The sequence below is a fragment of the Pterocles gutturalis genome, unplaced genomic scaffold (genome assembly GCF_000699245.1).
Source record: "Pterocles gutturalis isolate BGI_N339 unplaced genomic scaffold, ASM69924v1 scaffold4755, whole genome shotgun sequence".
Classification (NCBI taxonomy): Eukaryota; Metazoa; Chordata; class Aves; order Pterocliformes; family Pteroclidae; genus Pterocles; species Pterocles gutturalis.
Genome location: NW_010140499.1, coordinates 20,512 through 34,235, shown reverse-complemented (window position 1 = coordinate 34,235; position 13,724 = coordinate 20,512). Strand labels below are relative to the sequence as shown.

Here is a 13,724-nt window from a genome sequence, read left to right as displayed (position 1 = left end):
TGTGTGATGGAACTGATCCGTCCGCAATCCTGTGTCCCAAATCCTGGGTTATGAAGCATGAATAGCTGATACGCTGTTCTGTTTGATTTCAACTCCTGGCACTAAAGACTCGGGTGATGTGGTGTGATTCCCAGGGTGATCGCAGCATGTATGTTACATTTAGAACAGCCTGATCCTGTCACTCTTGTGTTTTACTACTTATAGGAAAATTGCTTTCCCATCCCAACCCTTTCACAGAGAATTAATGTTGAATATGAAGGAAAAAATGGCATCTGAGCATATACCCGATGCTGTAATTCTGTAATTCCTGTCATTCTCCCACATTTATAATGTGACTTTCTTTGTTAGTGAAACAAAGGAAAACTGAAGTGAATATGTGTAAATGTTAAAATGCAGCACTTGGATAGTAGAGGTAGCCTGGGACTATTAATGTGAAGATAGTTAATATTTCTAACGTTGTATCTTTTCTTGTGACTGCACTTGGCAACTTTTTTGGCAAAATTTTCTTTTTCTTGGCCTGCGTGAAACAAGTGGGTCTAAAAGTGCAGCTTCTGTGCCAGTTGCATCTCAGATGCTGTTTGCAGAAGTAGTAAGGAGGAACTCCTTTCAGGAAAAAAGCTGCTCAAGGAAAGAAAACTATGACCCAAAGCAGTGGGAATTCCGAATGTAAGGGATGCAACATTAATCTCCTGGTGGTGTGTAGAGACTCATAAACAAGATTGCAAATGTGGATGACTTCCAAGTAAAAGTACTAGCTTACAGCCGCTAACAGGCTACTAATAAAGATTACTTCATCTAATCTTCCTTAAAGTATATTTATAAAATATAACACTGCCAAGTTAGATCACAGTGTGGATAAGATGCATGTTGAATCAATTAATTGTATATAGGTATTCATGTTCTGTTTACAGTGAGTAACAACACTCGAGTATTTAATGCATTTTCAGTTACGCAACACTGGGACTGTTTGTTCTTGCTCTGGAAATGCAATATTTTGAAACACTTAAATCTTGTCACAGACAACTCCAAGTGATGTGGGAGGCTTGATCTAGCCTGTGACAAGGCATGGTGGGGTAGAACTGAGCCATTACGTACCCTCTTCTGGACAGTACTTGGAGGGGGGGGGGTTGGCAAGTTGTGCAAGTCACCCAGGGCAGGGTACAAACAACCAAGTAATATTGTACGCTGACGTTACGTTTGTAGCATGTAACAAGGGGCTCCTTTTGCCTGAACCATACACATTTCTCTTGGTGTCTGCTTGCTGTTCCCATGGAGATGTATTTCAAAAACTGCCTGTTTCTCCTTGCCAGATTATGGTGTTATACTGTGCGGGCCCCATCCTCTGTCTTTCTCTTGCTCAAAACTAACTGGGTGCACGAAGGCTGTTTGGTCTGTTCTCTGGCTCAGGTTCCAGTTTGGATAAATGCTGTCTGTATCGCAAACAGTCTCCCTGGGAGAGAGACTGAACACACTTGACTTTGCCATCAATGGAAATGGAAGAGCCTCAGGACCTTTGAGGAGTACTTGTGGTTTTTTGCATTGTCTGCATCAGTTTTTGGGTTTTTTTTCTCCTCCCCATCCCACTTCCCTTGCTCTCTCTTCAGATATTTATTAACAACGAATGGCATGAGTCTACAAGTGGAAAGAAGTTCCCCACCTACAACCCTTCAACGCTGGAGAAAATTTGTGACATTGAAGAAGGAGACAAGGTAAGTATTGTTGGAAGGGCAGTGCAAAAGACAGTTTCCAAGGGACTTCCTTTTGTAGGGAAGCACACAGAGGAGAAGCTGACTTTTAATGACAATGTACATTAGACAGACTGTGAGCTGGAGGTCTGGGACACGAGATGTGCTGCTCAAGAATTACACAGGGTGGGTGGGATCAGTCCTGCCAACTTGGCAGAGCTGCTTTCCCTGGTAGGAACTGGCAGCCTAACACTCTCCGAGGAATGAGATTCAGCATCGTTCTCGTATTCTAGGCTGGAAGGAAGCAGCCAGTCTGAGGAAATGGCAATGACGGTGTGTGCATGTCCCTGGCAGAACTTGGGTCTGATGTTGGGAGTGGCTTATACACAAGCTGCATGGAGACGCTGAACTGAAACTCACCCCTTTTTTAAACACAATCAACAGATAACCTGAGTGCTTGGGGGAAACTGAGCTTGGTCTTGCAAACACTGCCCACTTTCTGGGAGAGATCCCCGGTGGTGCTGCTTTTCCAACTGGTGTAATGGGTTCTGTCCTACTGCACAAATGTGGCAGCTCTCAGTTAAAACCAAACCAGTATCTCTCAAGAACTTTAGTCCCTGGCCCTGGTGTGCTGTAGATCAGTCAGGGCCATAACTGCTTGGGTTTCTAACAGTCTGAGGTGAGGAACAATCAGATGTGACACTTTTTGTCCAAAACCAGTTCATCACATATGGGCCAGCTGGCCTGATCTGTGGGAAAGAACTGGCCCCAGACCTGGCTTTTGTAGTATGTCATAAGAAGGTGATTCACAGCTTCTGTGCTGTACCAGGGCTTTGGCTGCTTATTGCTGTGGACAGTGACAGGCAGTGTGGGCACTTCTAAGTTTATCTAAGTTTGTCCAACGCTTGTGAGGCCGAATGCCTGGTTTCCAGCCAGGTAGCTGTCTTTTTGGGTGGCACTAAAGCAGCCTCTGAGATGTATTGCCATGTGGGGATCCATGGGGAAATTACAGATTGAGGCAGAACCAAACATTATGAGTAATTCCTCTATAGTAACTTGGTGGGACACAACTATGTTTAATTGCAGTGGCATGTAAACAGAAGAGTTGAAGCTAACTCTGATGCAACTCTATTTTGCTAGGCAGAAACCATGACGTTGCTATTGTTCCCTGAGCTAAGTGTCTCCTGAAGCAGTTACAGAGCATTACATGAGTATTCCAAGCCTGCTTCTTAATGACTTGGTTAAAGAGGATGCTTATGCAGAACTAAAAGGCCAGTTTTGCAGCTTATCTCCTTGAGACTTGTCCCTGCCTGAATTCAAGGATAGTTTTCAGCTTCTCACTTGTGGGAGAGTCACTGTAAACCTTTCCTTGGGGCCAGTCAGCAGAGCCCTCTGCCCACAGACACTCGGCATAGGTAACTGATTCTTTGGTGCATAGGCAAGAACATAATCTAGCTGTACTTTGGGTGCCAAAAGCCTCCTCTTCCACCCTTTTACATCACATAGATTTTTTAACTTCTATTTTTTGCTCGAAGTAGGTTTTTGTGTTTGATGGCGCTTTCCAGCATCTTGTCCCCACATGCCACCATACCCGATTGTGCTGGTCAGTACTGCAGCAGGGGTGGCAGCTCCTGGTACTGGCTCTGGCTTCATCTGTGCTGTGCCAGGGTTGGCTTTGCCTTCACAGTAGGCTGGGAGCAGGACTTCACTTCCCTAGCCCTGCACAGAAACCTGCCCCTCCCTGGCCATGCAGAGTGTGTTTTGCTTAGCCTGCACATGAGGGGTGGGAATTTGGCAGCTGAGATCTCAGCGATGACAATTTAGTCTGGTGCTGAAACTTGGACAATGCTTTATGAGGCTAGGAGCAAAGGTTTTGTTATTTGTTCTTTAGTTACAGAATTTAAGACAGAATTGCCCTTGATGGGATAGTTGGGGGATAAAGGGGAGTTTTGTGTGGAAAAAGAAACACTGAAAATAAAATGGCAAATGCTTCCACTGGATGCTTTGAGGCTTTTTGCCTCCCAAATAATGGCTTAGCGTCCAAGTGTTTGCCAGGTTGATAACGGAGATTATCAACCCCAGATTGCAATGGCATGCTGAGGTAAGAGGCTGCAGGAATATTATTCCTTACAGCAGACTTGCGATGCCCTCAATAATGGGACACTTTGGGCTGTTAAGATGCTGCTTGTAGCTGTGTTAAACTTTGGTTCAAAAGTTAGAGCAATGCAATGTGTGGACTCTTTGCAGGAGAGCGGGTCAGTTCTGAACCTCTTCCAGCTGAGAACCTGTGGCATGCTCCTGCCTTTCCAAAGAAGTACACAGTGAACACTTTTCAAAGAAGTTAGTGAATGAAGTCAAGAAAGACAGTCTCCGCTGGGTGTGCTCCATCCCTGGCATGTCTCTGTACCAGCCAACCTGAAGCAGTGTTGTGCACACTGAGCCTGCAGTAGAGAAAGGCTTTTATTGCAGGTGTCCTCCCTACTCACAGAGCCAGTGGGATGATGATCTCCACTGTGCTCTGCAGCATGCTGCTGAGGCAGGAGAGAGGAAAAAGGGGCAGGATAGAAATGGAGCAGCTATGACCAGGACCTGATGTAGAGGAGGAAGGTGGAGGAGGTAGCTTAGAACAAAGAATGGTGTGAGTTTATTCAGGGGAAAAATGGTATGCGGTTGTGTAACTGGGGGTTGTATCATAACGCAAACATCCAGGGAGGGTATGAAGGTTTGCAGACATTTCCCAATGCTGCAATGCTTGACTTTGCAATCTTCATATTCTCTTAGCGGAACTTTTTATGTGATACTCAATAAATCTGTATAGATCAGAACTGAGCACCAGGATGCACTGACCTGCTCTTCCTTGTGGTTTTGTGTACTGCTGCGTGTCCCTGGCACCTTGACAGTTATGAGGCTTTGTCAAGCATTGTGCCTACCTATTGCGACATACCTGCAATGAACATGCCATTCAGAGTCCCCTAATGCCTAGTCATAACAGGATGGATTAAGAATGGCATTTCAGCCTTTCTGAAGAATTTCCTTGTTTTTGCTGGTCTCTCAGGTCTATTGAGGCTGTGCAGGCTCACAAGATCTCACTTGGTGGTGCTACCCCTGAGGGTGTTTTGAGAAAGCCTTTTTGCCTGTGTGACAGTGACTGCAGTCTCCAAGCCACTATGTGTACCCAGCATGTCTGAGAAAAGAGACAAGAATGAAGACAACTGTAGTATTTGCAGGAGCTGCATCAGGGCAGCATGTTAAGAGGATGGGGAAGATCTGGGCATGCACTGAAGACCTCTGCCCACACAGCCATCGCGTTCCTGTTCCTGTGAGTGCCAGGGTGGTGGGAAGCCTCTCAGTACCAAGTGCATGATGTGTTGTGGCCTGTGCCGCTGCTGACCCAATGCTTTGCACATTGGTTCTCCCACCCTGGTCACAGAATCTAATTAATTTGCTACTAAGGGAAGACTTGTTTAAACCTGACATACTACTTGTGTTTGTTTGTCTGCTTTGTCACATAAAATATCACTGCCTTTAAACCTGAGTCTTCATTCCAGCTGGGGAGCACATAGATGTGCAGCGGCTCATGGTGCCTTCTGGCTTTTGTGATGTGCCAGTTGGAATCCGGATCAACCCAACTGAAGCAAACCATTCTGAAGGCCTGTCCTGCCTGTGGGTGATGGGGCCTGGGCAGGACATGTCTGCCTGTGTGCAGTGGCTGCTTGCTGCCTCAGCATCACCAGCACCTTTGCTTGACCAGAGCCATTCTTACCCCCTTGTAGCAGCACAAGTTTCATCCAGCGGTTTCCCCATCAGTGCCTTTCCAGAAGGGTGGGGTTCTTTTCCTGGCAGTATAGGTCAGACTGTTTCAAAGCTGTGTAATCTTGTAAAGAAAAGCCAAATTTAGTGTAAGGTGCCATTTCAGTGGGTGATGACTTGCTATTTTCTCCGTTAACTTCTGCTGTAAGAAGAGAACACATCTCCCCATAACATTTTTCTTGGTTGAGCACCACACATTTCCCCATGAGGGGAGAATGGCTAGACCTTGTTGGATCAGTGTAGAGGCTTACTTAGTAATTGTATCAAGGCAAGACTTGAGATGAGACATAAATGAGAGCAACTGGTGAAGTGCTATGAGGAATGATCAAGGCCTGAAACCCTCCCTCCTTTCCCACCCCCTTGAGCCACATATTGCAGTGAGGTGCAAGTTCTCCATCAGCTGAAGTGAGGCATGGGTGTGTGCCAGACATTACATAGAGCAGGATTCTGTCCAAAGCCAGGGTGAAGTATGCTTTATGTATGCTTGGGGTACAGTCTTGGCCTCGTGGAAGTTGATGGCAGGGTTCCCATTGACTTCACTGGGTCGGGAGGTTGCCCTTGGCTTTACTTTTTTAATCAATGTATGTGGAAAGAAGAGAGGAGGAGTCAAGGGCTGTGGCCAGAGCAAATGCATGAAGTTTCTCTGGGGGTGTTGGTGTGGGAAGAGAGGGAGTTTGCTGCCCACCTGAATAGTAGCTTGGGTAAACAGAGTTAGATTTGGTCTACAGCACGGTAAAGAAAGTGGGAGATGGAGAGTGGCATGAGATCTGTGTAGGTGAAATGCCTTTGTCAACAAAACCCTTCCCATCTGATAGAAATGTTCTGGAAGTGTGATCTAGGATCTAAGGGAGCTTTTTCAGTGTGTTAACTGTTACTGGGTTCCAGTGGGACTGAACGGTGGGATCTGAGCTGTGATTACTCTCCTGGATAAAACAATGATCTCTCTCACGGGGGACTTTCCTTCTCCGACTTGTTCAGAGGAGGATGATTCATGCAGACCCATGGCTTGTCGTGCTTAGGGAAGCTGTAATGGGAACAGAATTGGGATCTTGTTTCTCCATCCTCCCCCAGTGTCACTTACATCCTGTATCGGCAGGAACATGATTCTGGATTATTGTATAAACAAACCAGTTGCCTAGAATTACTGTTAAAAGACCCTGTTGGTACTCTGACCCCAAGGTTGTTTATCAGCCCAGGCCAAACCCAAAACTTACTGCAGGCTTGGGTCCAAATCCAGGAGTGAAATGGAAGTGGTTTTGTCAGACAACTCGATTTTGGCCACCACAGCATCATCTAGCAATCAGCCTGATGGGGTTCCTGGGCCATTGTCCAGCTCCTTCCTTGTAATCTAAGGTTTTCTTGTGTATGTGGCTGCTCTAGCCTGATGTGGACAATGCGGTGGAAGCAGCAAAGGCGGCATTCCAGAGGGGGTCTCCGTGGAGACAGATGGATGCCCTAAGCAGAGGACGACTGCTACACAAGCTAGCTGATCTTCTCGAGAGGGACAGAGTCATCCTGGCAGTAAGTACTGTGATCAAGGAATAGTGATAAACCAGCAACAGTTACCTGATAACTCAGCTCCATCCCTCTGATTTTGCTGCATCCATATCTATCCAACATTTTTCTTTTCTCTCCCTTCATGAAGAGCAGAAGAGTCCATGCAGTAGTCATGGCTTATCTTCCTCATCCTGCAGGATGATTTCAGGGGTCTTAGAAGAAGGCTGTTAGTTCTTCTGTATAGTTGATGTCTCCAAAACTTTAGCTAGTTATTCGTTACAGATATTAGTACTTACATTTTCAGAGAAATAAACATTCTTTTGTAGTTTAAAATTCACCAATGTTCACAGCGATCTCCCAGCTCTTCAAAAAAGGAAACAAAACCCCAAAACAACCAACAAATAAACCCAAAACAAACAACAACAAAAGCCTAACAGAAAAAACAAACGCAAACCACCACAACTGACTAGGTCCTTCTTTATTACAAAAATGCAAGGCCAGCTTTCTTTCTTTGCAAATTGCTTCCCCTAAAATGGGGGGCTGGAAAGAGAATCTTTTCTCTTGCTGGACATCATCCAAAGTTTAAAATCTGTGTAAGTGGGATCCCTATTGAATGTCCTGGCTCAGGAAAATTTCTTTATAGCCGTGAAGCTGTGTTAACTTGGACTTCTGCACTGAAGAACTATTGATAATGATTCCCCATCCTGTCCTGAAGGAGTCCTTCCGGTGCAGAACAAGGGGACTACAACCTGACCTAAAATGTGCTGCAGTTGGTAAAAACTTTTAGGCTCTGTAGGCCTTGGACATCTTTCCAAATCATGCCCACAGATCTAGCATCTCTCAGCTTAGAGCTGCTGTCAGTCCATACCCAAGATCTTAAACCTCAGCACTCACCTGTTTAATGCTGCCCTTTGGCTCTGCTTATCTTCAGGGCAATGGCATTTGTGACATTTAGTGCTGTTAGATGTGTAAGTTCCTGAGCTGATGTCCCACTGAGAGCAATAGGACTTAACATAGATGGGATGTTCTTGGGAGCCTGGACTTGCATGACTATTTTGAGCTGGGTCTCTTCCCCTGACACAGTGTCCCTTAACCATATGCAGCCTCCAGTTTCAGCAGGGCAAAACCAAAAAATCCAGGTCTGAAGGCAGTTCTGTCCAGCAACTAAAATGGAATAAATTATATATGTGTGTGTATGCGTGAATATACCTTGTTCATTTTTCTGCTCACTTTTTGGTGTGACCTCAGAGGATCCTCCTTTTTCCATAAACCCAGACACTTATTTCAAGCTTTCTGCTGTCCTCCTGATCTGGGAGGGCTTGTTTGGCATTGTTATCTTCACTGCAGAAAACCAGCCATAGCTGCCTTGGCTGCATGCTAAGTAATAACTTACAAAAAATCAGTCTTTTTAGCAGACATTCAGTGTGGATAACAATCCTCGTCATTCCAAGGGGAATGTCTGTTTGAGTGCTGTTTGGACTCTCGTGTCAGTGGAAGATGACAGGGTATGACTTCATATGTAAACAAAGATGTTTCAATCTACCAAGGGATAGTACTTCCTTGACGGATGTGCTGGCCATTTGCACCAATATCGCATTTAATGACCTGAGTAGAGAACAAAGCAGTCACTGAGCTAATGTCCAGAACAGTGAGAAGGACACAGGCTGAGACTGGACTTCGTTTAGAGCTGCTCAGCATGAGTGCAGCTTCATTGAAACAACTTCTCCCTTGCCTTAGTCTCAGCACAGATCTGAGCCCAAATGTTACTTTACCAGAACTCTGTAAAAAAAAATGTGTTTTCTATCATCCTGTGCACAAAAGAGGCTCTTCAGAGGTTGGTTTTAGGGCTATGAAAATAGATTTCCAAATAAAAGGAAAGTGAGTCTGACTGATTTCAGTGACACCATCTGGAATCCAGAACATCTGCATCGGAAGGTCAGTTATGGTGAAGTTATGACACTCACATCATTTCTGACCAGTGCCCCAGACCGCAGCCCGGTATCCCACCCACAGCCACCTTCTGGGGGCTTCCAGAAGATGCATTTTAATGGGGATAACTGAACAAAGCAACTTGTACATGCATCAGGGTTATTTGCTCTAGTCTCACTTCTACATCAGTTGTATTAAATGTAAGGAGAAGGAAGGAAACCCTGTGTCTGTAGCACAAGGCAAAATAAAAATGAGAAGGAGTTTCTCAAAAAGCTTTTTTAAAGATAAAAACATTGACTTGGTCTGACAGTGTGTGAAATTTATTTTTTCAGACTCTGGAAACAATGGACACAGGAAAACCTTTTCTGCATGCTTATTTCATTGACCTGGAAGGTTGTATAGAAACGCTCCGATATTACGCTGGATGGGCTGATAAAATTCAGGGCAGAACTATCCCAGTGGGTAAGTCCCTTCAGACCTAGTTTCAGATCTGGGATGGGATCAGGCTTGAGGGGGTGGGAGAGTAGCCTGTCAGAGGGGAGAGGCATGGAAAGACTGTCTTCTGAAAACCAGCAAAACCAGCCTTGCATTTCCTTTCTATCTCAGGATGCATTTTAGGTAGATGTGTTTCAAGATTTAGACTAGTGGGAGGACAATGTGAATGCCTGGAGAGATCTCTGGAAAATAATGGATGGGCTCTTTTGTTGCTTTTTGGACAGAGAAACCTTTTTGGTTTTAAATCTAGACAAATACTTAAAGAAAAAAGCCCACATGTTCTAGGGGAGTTTCTTCATGAGGTATCACTGAAATGGATTAAGATACCAGAGAGTGTAAGGACAGAGGTTTCTAGGGAGAATTGTATGAAGGCAGCAGAACTTGTGCTGTCCTAGATGCCTTCAGATGCTCTGAGGGGCTGAACTAGCTCAGCCTGTGCAGTCAGCAAAGGGAGCAATGTCAGTCATATCCACTTAGATCTGTCACCCTCCTTCAGAGAAACATGAAGCTTTGCTTGCCTGGACACTGCTCACTGGTCCTGATTTGAGATCACTTCCAAAAACTGTAATTAGAAATGTTCGTATCTTCTGTCACATCTTCCCAATGAAACTAGGTTTTCAGCAAGAATGAATTTGTAAAGAAAATGTCCTTCCTACTTTCTCTTTCTCTTCCTACTCTCTCTTTTCTCTTTGAAAGCATAATAACAGTATTTTAAGATTAATTACATTACTTTACTCCTAGAGTTTCATCTTTTTGTGATGTCTTACCAGAAATGCAATTCCTGTTTCACTGAATATGATTCTTGTACAAAATGGGTTTAAAAACTTTCCCCCTCAGGGAGACAAGTGCTTTGCTTCTTTCAGTGAGACACAATCTGAATGAAAGGTCTGCTTACTCGTCAGTGTGGTAGGGAGTTATCCTCCCCTTAGCCTCAATACAGGGTGTTTGCAGAAGGAATTGAACCCCTGGTTTTAAAAGGCTCCACTGTGACTGTGAGCAGTATTTGGCTTTTGAGCTGACACAAGACCTATTCTCAGACAAATCTTCATCTGCCTGGGATGTCCCAGAGGCAGGAGTTAAGATGAAGAGATATCGGATTCTTTATCTGATATGGTTTTAGTTCTGTCTCCAACCTTTTAGTGTGCAGTCTTTTTTTCTGTAGAAGCAAGGATTTTGACTGTTTCATCTTCTTTTATTCTTTTGTCTTGCAGATGAAAATTTTGTCTGTTTCACCAGGCACGAACCGATGGGTGTCTGTGGAGCCATAACTCCAGTAAGTAGCAGTGATGGTGCCTTGCATCTCCCTTAGAACTGGAAGAAGAACTTGTGCACTGCCCGTCTTGTACTGCAGCCATTTGCTTCCTAGTTAAGTACAGCTGTTCTGCAGGGAACTCCCATCTCCATTGCCTGATGTAGTTTCTTGTTTTACCCCCATGCCAATTGCTCTTGGCAACACAAAATCCTCTGCAATAGAAGGGTGGGTCTCCTAATCAGATGCTCTGTTCCTCTCTAAGGCTGACACCAGTCACCAGAGACCAGTCAGAGCTCTCTGACTCTTGCACTGCTGGGACAACCATCTTGGCATTACGTGTGCTAGCTTTTTGCTGCCTAGTGCTGCTGCATAGCTTTGAGTTTTAAATCATATTCCATTATTAATAACACCTGGCTGTTCTCTGAGCTTTCTGTGATTAAATATCTCTGAACAGAGTTTACTTTTCCTTGAGGTCTCATTCTCTGCTGAGGGGACAGTGTGGCTGGTTCTTGGAATCCCTCCAGTTTCAGTGTGTGTCTTGCTCTGTTTAAACAGACAGCCAGGAAGAATTTGCAGCTGTATGGGGGACACAGTTTGTTCCTATCTGGTTGTAAAATGCTTTGAATGAGGTATCGTTTAGGTCATGAGGCAAATGGTGGTGTGCCGAGATTATCTGTTTGGATACCTGGATCAATAAGAATCCATGGAAGATTTTGACCTTTGGGATAAGGTTATAGGAGAGACTAAAAGAAATGCATGTGGGGTATTGGATTTGCTGAATCCCAGGAATACCAGGTCTGGACCAGTTCCCAAAGATATCTGGGGAAATTTTGCTTTTCCTTCATCAGGACTGAGTGATAAGTTGGTGCAGTCTATTTAGCAATGTCAGGGTGAGGCACCGTGGAAGACGGTCAGTACTAGTCGTCAGATGTTTGGCTTGATGAATTCTGCACAGCTTTTCTGGCTGACCAAGCAGTGTGCACCTAGAATTTATGACTTAAGATCAAACCATCAGATTCCTCACATTGATCACCAACTCAGTTATCTCCTGTCACACTCAGCCACCTTTGGCACCCAGTAATGCTTTGAAAACTATCCCTTTAAAAGCCTACACGTAGGATGCTTTGGAACGCCACTATAAGGGGACATAATGGGACTTCCAATATTTCAGCTTGACCCTACATCAGCAATAAATATAAGCAAAGTACAGAAACAAATTTGACTCAAGTTCAACACTGTGTTTGTAAAAAGGATGATTGGGGTCAACAAAACCACATCTGTCTTTAGTTTACTTAGAACAAATCCCCTTCAGTTTTTTTCCCAGTTTGCTCTGTAACACCAACAGTCTGTGGGTTTGTATATTCCTACTTGGTTTAAGGAGATTCTGTCACTATTCTGCATATCTCTCCCTAGACCAATTAGCAGTCCTCCCTTTTTCCTGTGGCTTGACTATATTTAAACCAACGTTCTTAGCAAGGGAAGTTCTTAGAAAGTGCAGCATATGACTGAACTTTATCCCAAGGTGATGTCATGAGGCAGCCCTGGAGTCCTTTACTGTTACTTTCAGCAGCCATTCTGGAACAGAAAGCTCCTAATGGAGTTAAGTCATGTTCTGGAAGTGTAGAAAAGTCTTGTAGGTGTGGATGGCTCCAGCTGCAGAGTCAGGCCTTCAAGAAGGCTTAGGAGAAAAAGACAAATGGGCAAATTATGGGATGTGGCCGTTGGAGAAGATCACTGAAACGAAACAGGTCTGGGAAAGAGGGAGAGGCAAGTTGAAGAATAGCACATTAGACTAAATTCCGCTTTGTTTCAGGGCTGCTGGGTTAGAGCAGAACTCATCTCTTAAAAGCTACACTGCTAATTTATTTGTAAGTGTGAATTTGTGGATTCCTAACATATCTGGCTTCTTTGCTGACAGCTGAAGGCCCTTGGCTTGAGTCTTGACAAGAAGTCCCCTTACTGTTGGCCTGCTTCCATCATCCCTAAAGCAGCATTAATTATTTTTAATGAAGAAATCCTTTCTGCTGCCAAATGACCTTTCTCAGATTCAGTGTGAGCTAGATTTTCCACTTCTTGCTGAGGCTCCAAGATCTACAAATACACAGGACCATGAAAGAGATTAGCACAGAGGAAACTGATGTGGCCTGGTTCCTAATTCCAAATAAGAAAACTAATTGGAAAGGAGCAATTTACAATCTGAAAGGAGTCTAAGACCTTCCCTGGATTTCCATGACTGGACACCCGCTGCAGTTTCCTAGTTATAAATCTGGAATTGAATGACATTGTGTAACTCCTGAGTACTCAGCCAATACCTAACACAGAAAAATGAGTTTTTTTCAATGAGCAGTTGCACCCTCTGATTCCCCCACATAACGATGCTTTATAAAAGTGATGCATCAGGACACTGCCTCCAACATGATTTCTGTGCACAGCCAAAATCCTAAACAAAGTGTGAGCAAACTCCTGTAAAGAATGAGGTCACATCATGCAGAGGTTTGTCCAATTTACAGGATTAGCTTGAGGACTGCCAGCAATATTTGGGATCTCAAGGGGAGAGGAAGGAAGTTATACTCCGTAGCCCAAGCAAACACAGTATTGTAAGCAGGCACTTCTCTTTGTGGCTGGCCTCCCAGTTGCTTCTTTCTCCCTGAGCTTTGTGAAGGTGGGGAAAAGGCTGTGTGGAAGGGAGTAGGTGACTGTGCTGAGCTGATCTGACCAGCCTTGTGTTCTTGCAGTGGAACTTCCCATTGCTAATGCTGGTTTGGAAGATGGCACCAGCGCTGTGCTGTGGAAACACTTTGGTTATCAAGCCAGCTGAACAAACTCCTCTCACGTCGCTGTACATTGGCTCCCTGATCAAGGAGGTAAGGAAATCCAAACATCCCATCTAGGTGCTGTTCTTTTAAGGTCGTAAGCAAGATTGTATTTTTAATTGGCTGTGTAGGTTTTTAGGTTTTAAAGATACTAAAGCCTCACAGAGGAAAGTGAGAACAACCTCCGTCTTCAGTCTTTTCTTACGAAGTCCTTCATGACCAGCAGTGGCTGGCTGGGAGGTA

At 44.5% G+C, this 13,724-nt stretch overlaps 1 protein-coding gene across 1 annotated transcript in view; it reads left to right on the top strand.

The window, feature by feature from the left end:
• Nucleotides 1-1,604: 1,604 nt before the first annotated feature.
• ALDH1A3 (aldehyde dehydrogenase 1 family, member A3) overlaps nucleotides 1,605-13,724 on the top strand; it is a 28,154-nt gene continuing 16,034 nt past the window's right edge. The window contains exons 1-5 of the mRNA XM_010083684.1: nucleotides 1,605-1,709; nucleotides 6,876-7,016; nucleotides 9,254-9,383; nucleotides 10,628-10,689; nucleotides 13,404-13,532. Coding sequence (XP_010081986.1) covers nucleotides 6,942-7,016; nucleotides 9,254-9,383; nucleotides 10,628-10,689; nucleotides 13,404-13,532 — 396 coding nt within the window. The 5' untranslated portion in view covers nucleotides 1,605-1,709; nucleotides 6,876-6,941. The remainder of the gene's footprint in view (nucleotides 1,710-6,875; nucleotides 7,017-9,253; nucleotides 9,384-10,627; nucleotides 10,690-13,403; nucleotides 13,533-13,724) is intronic.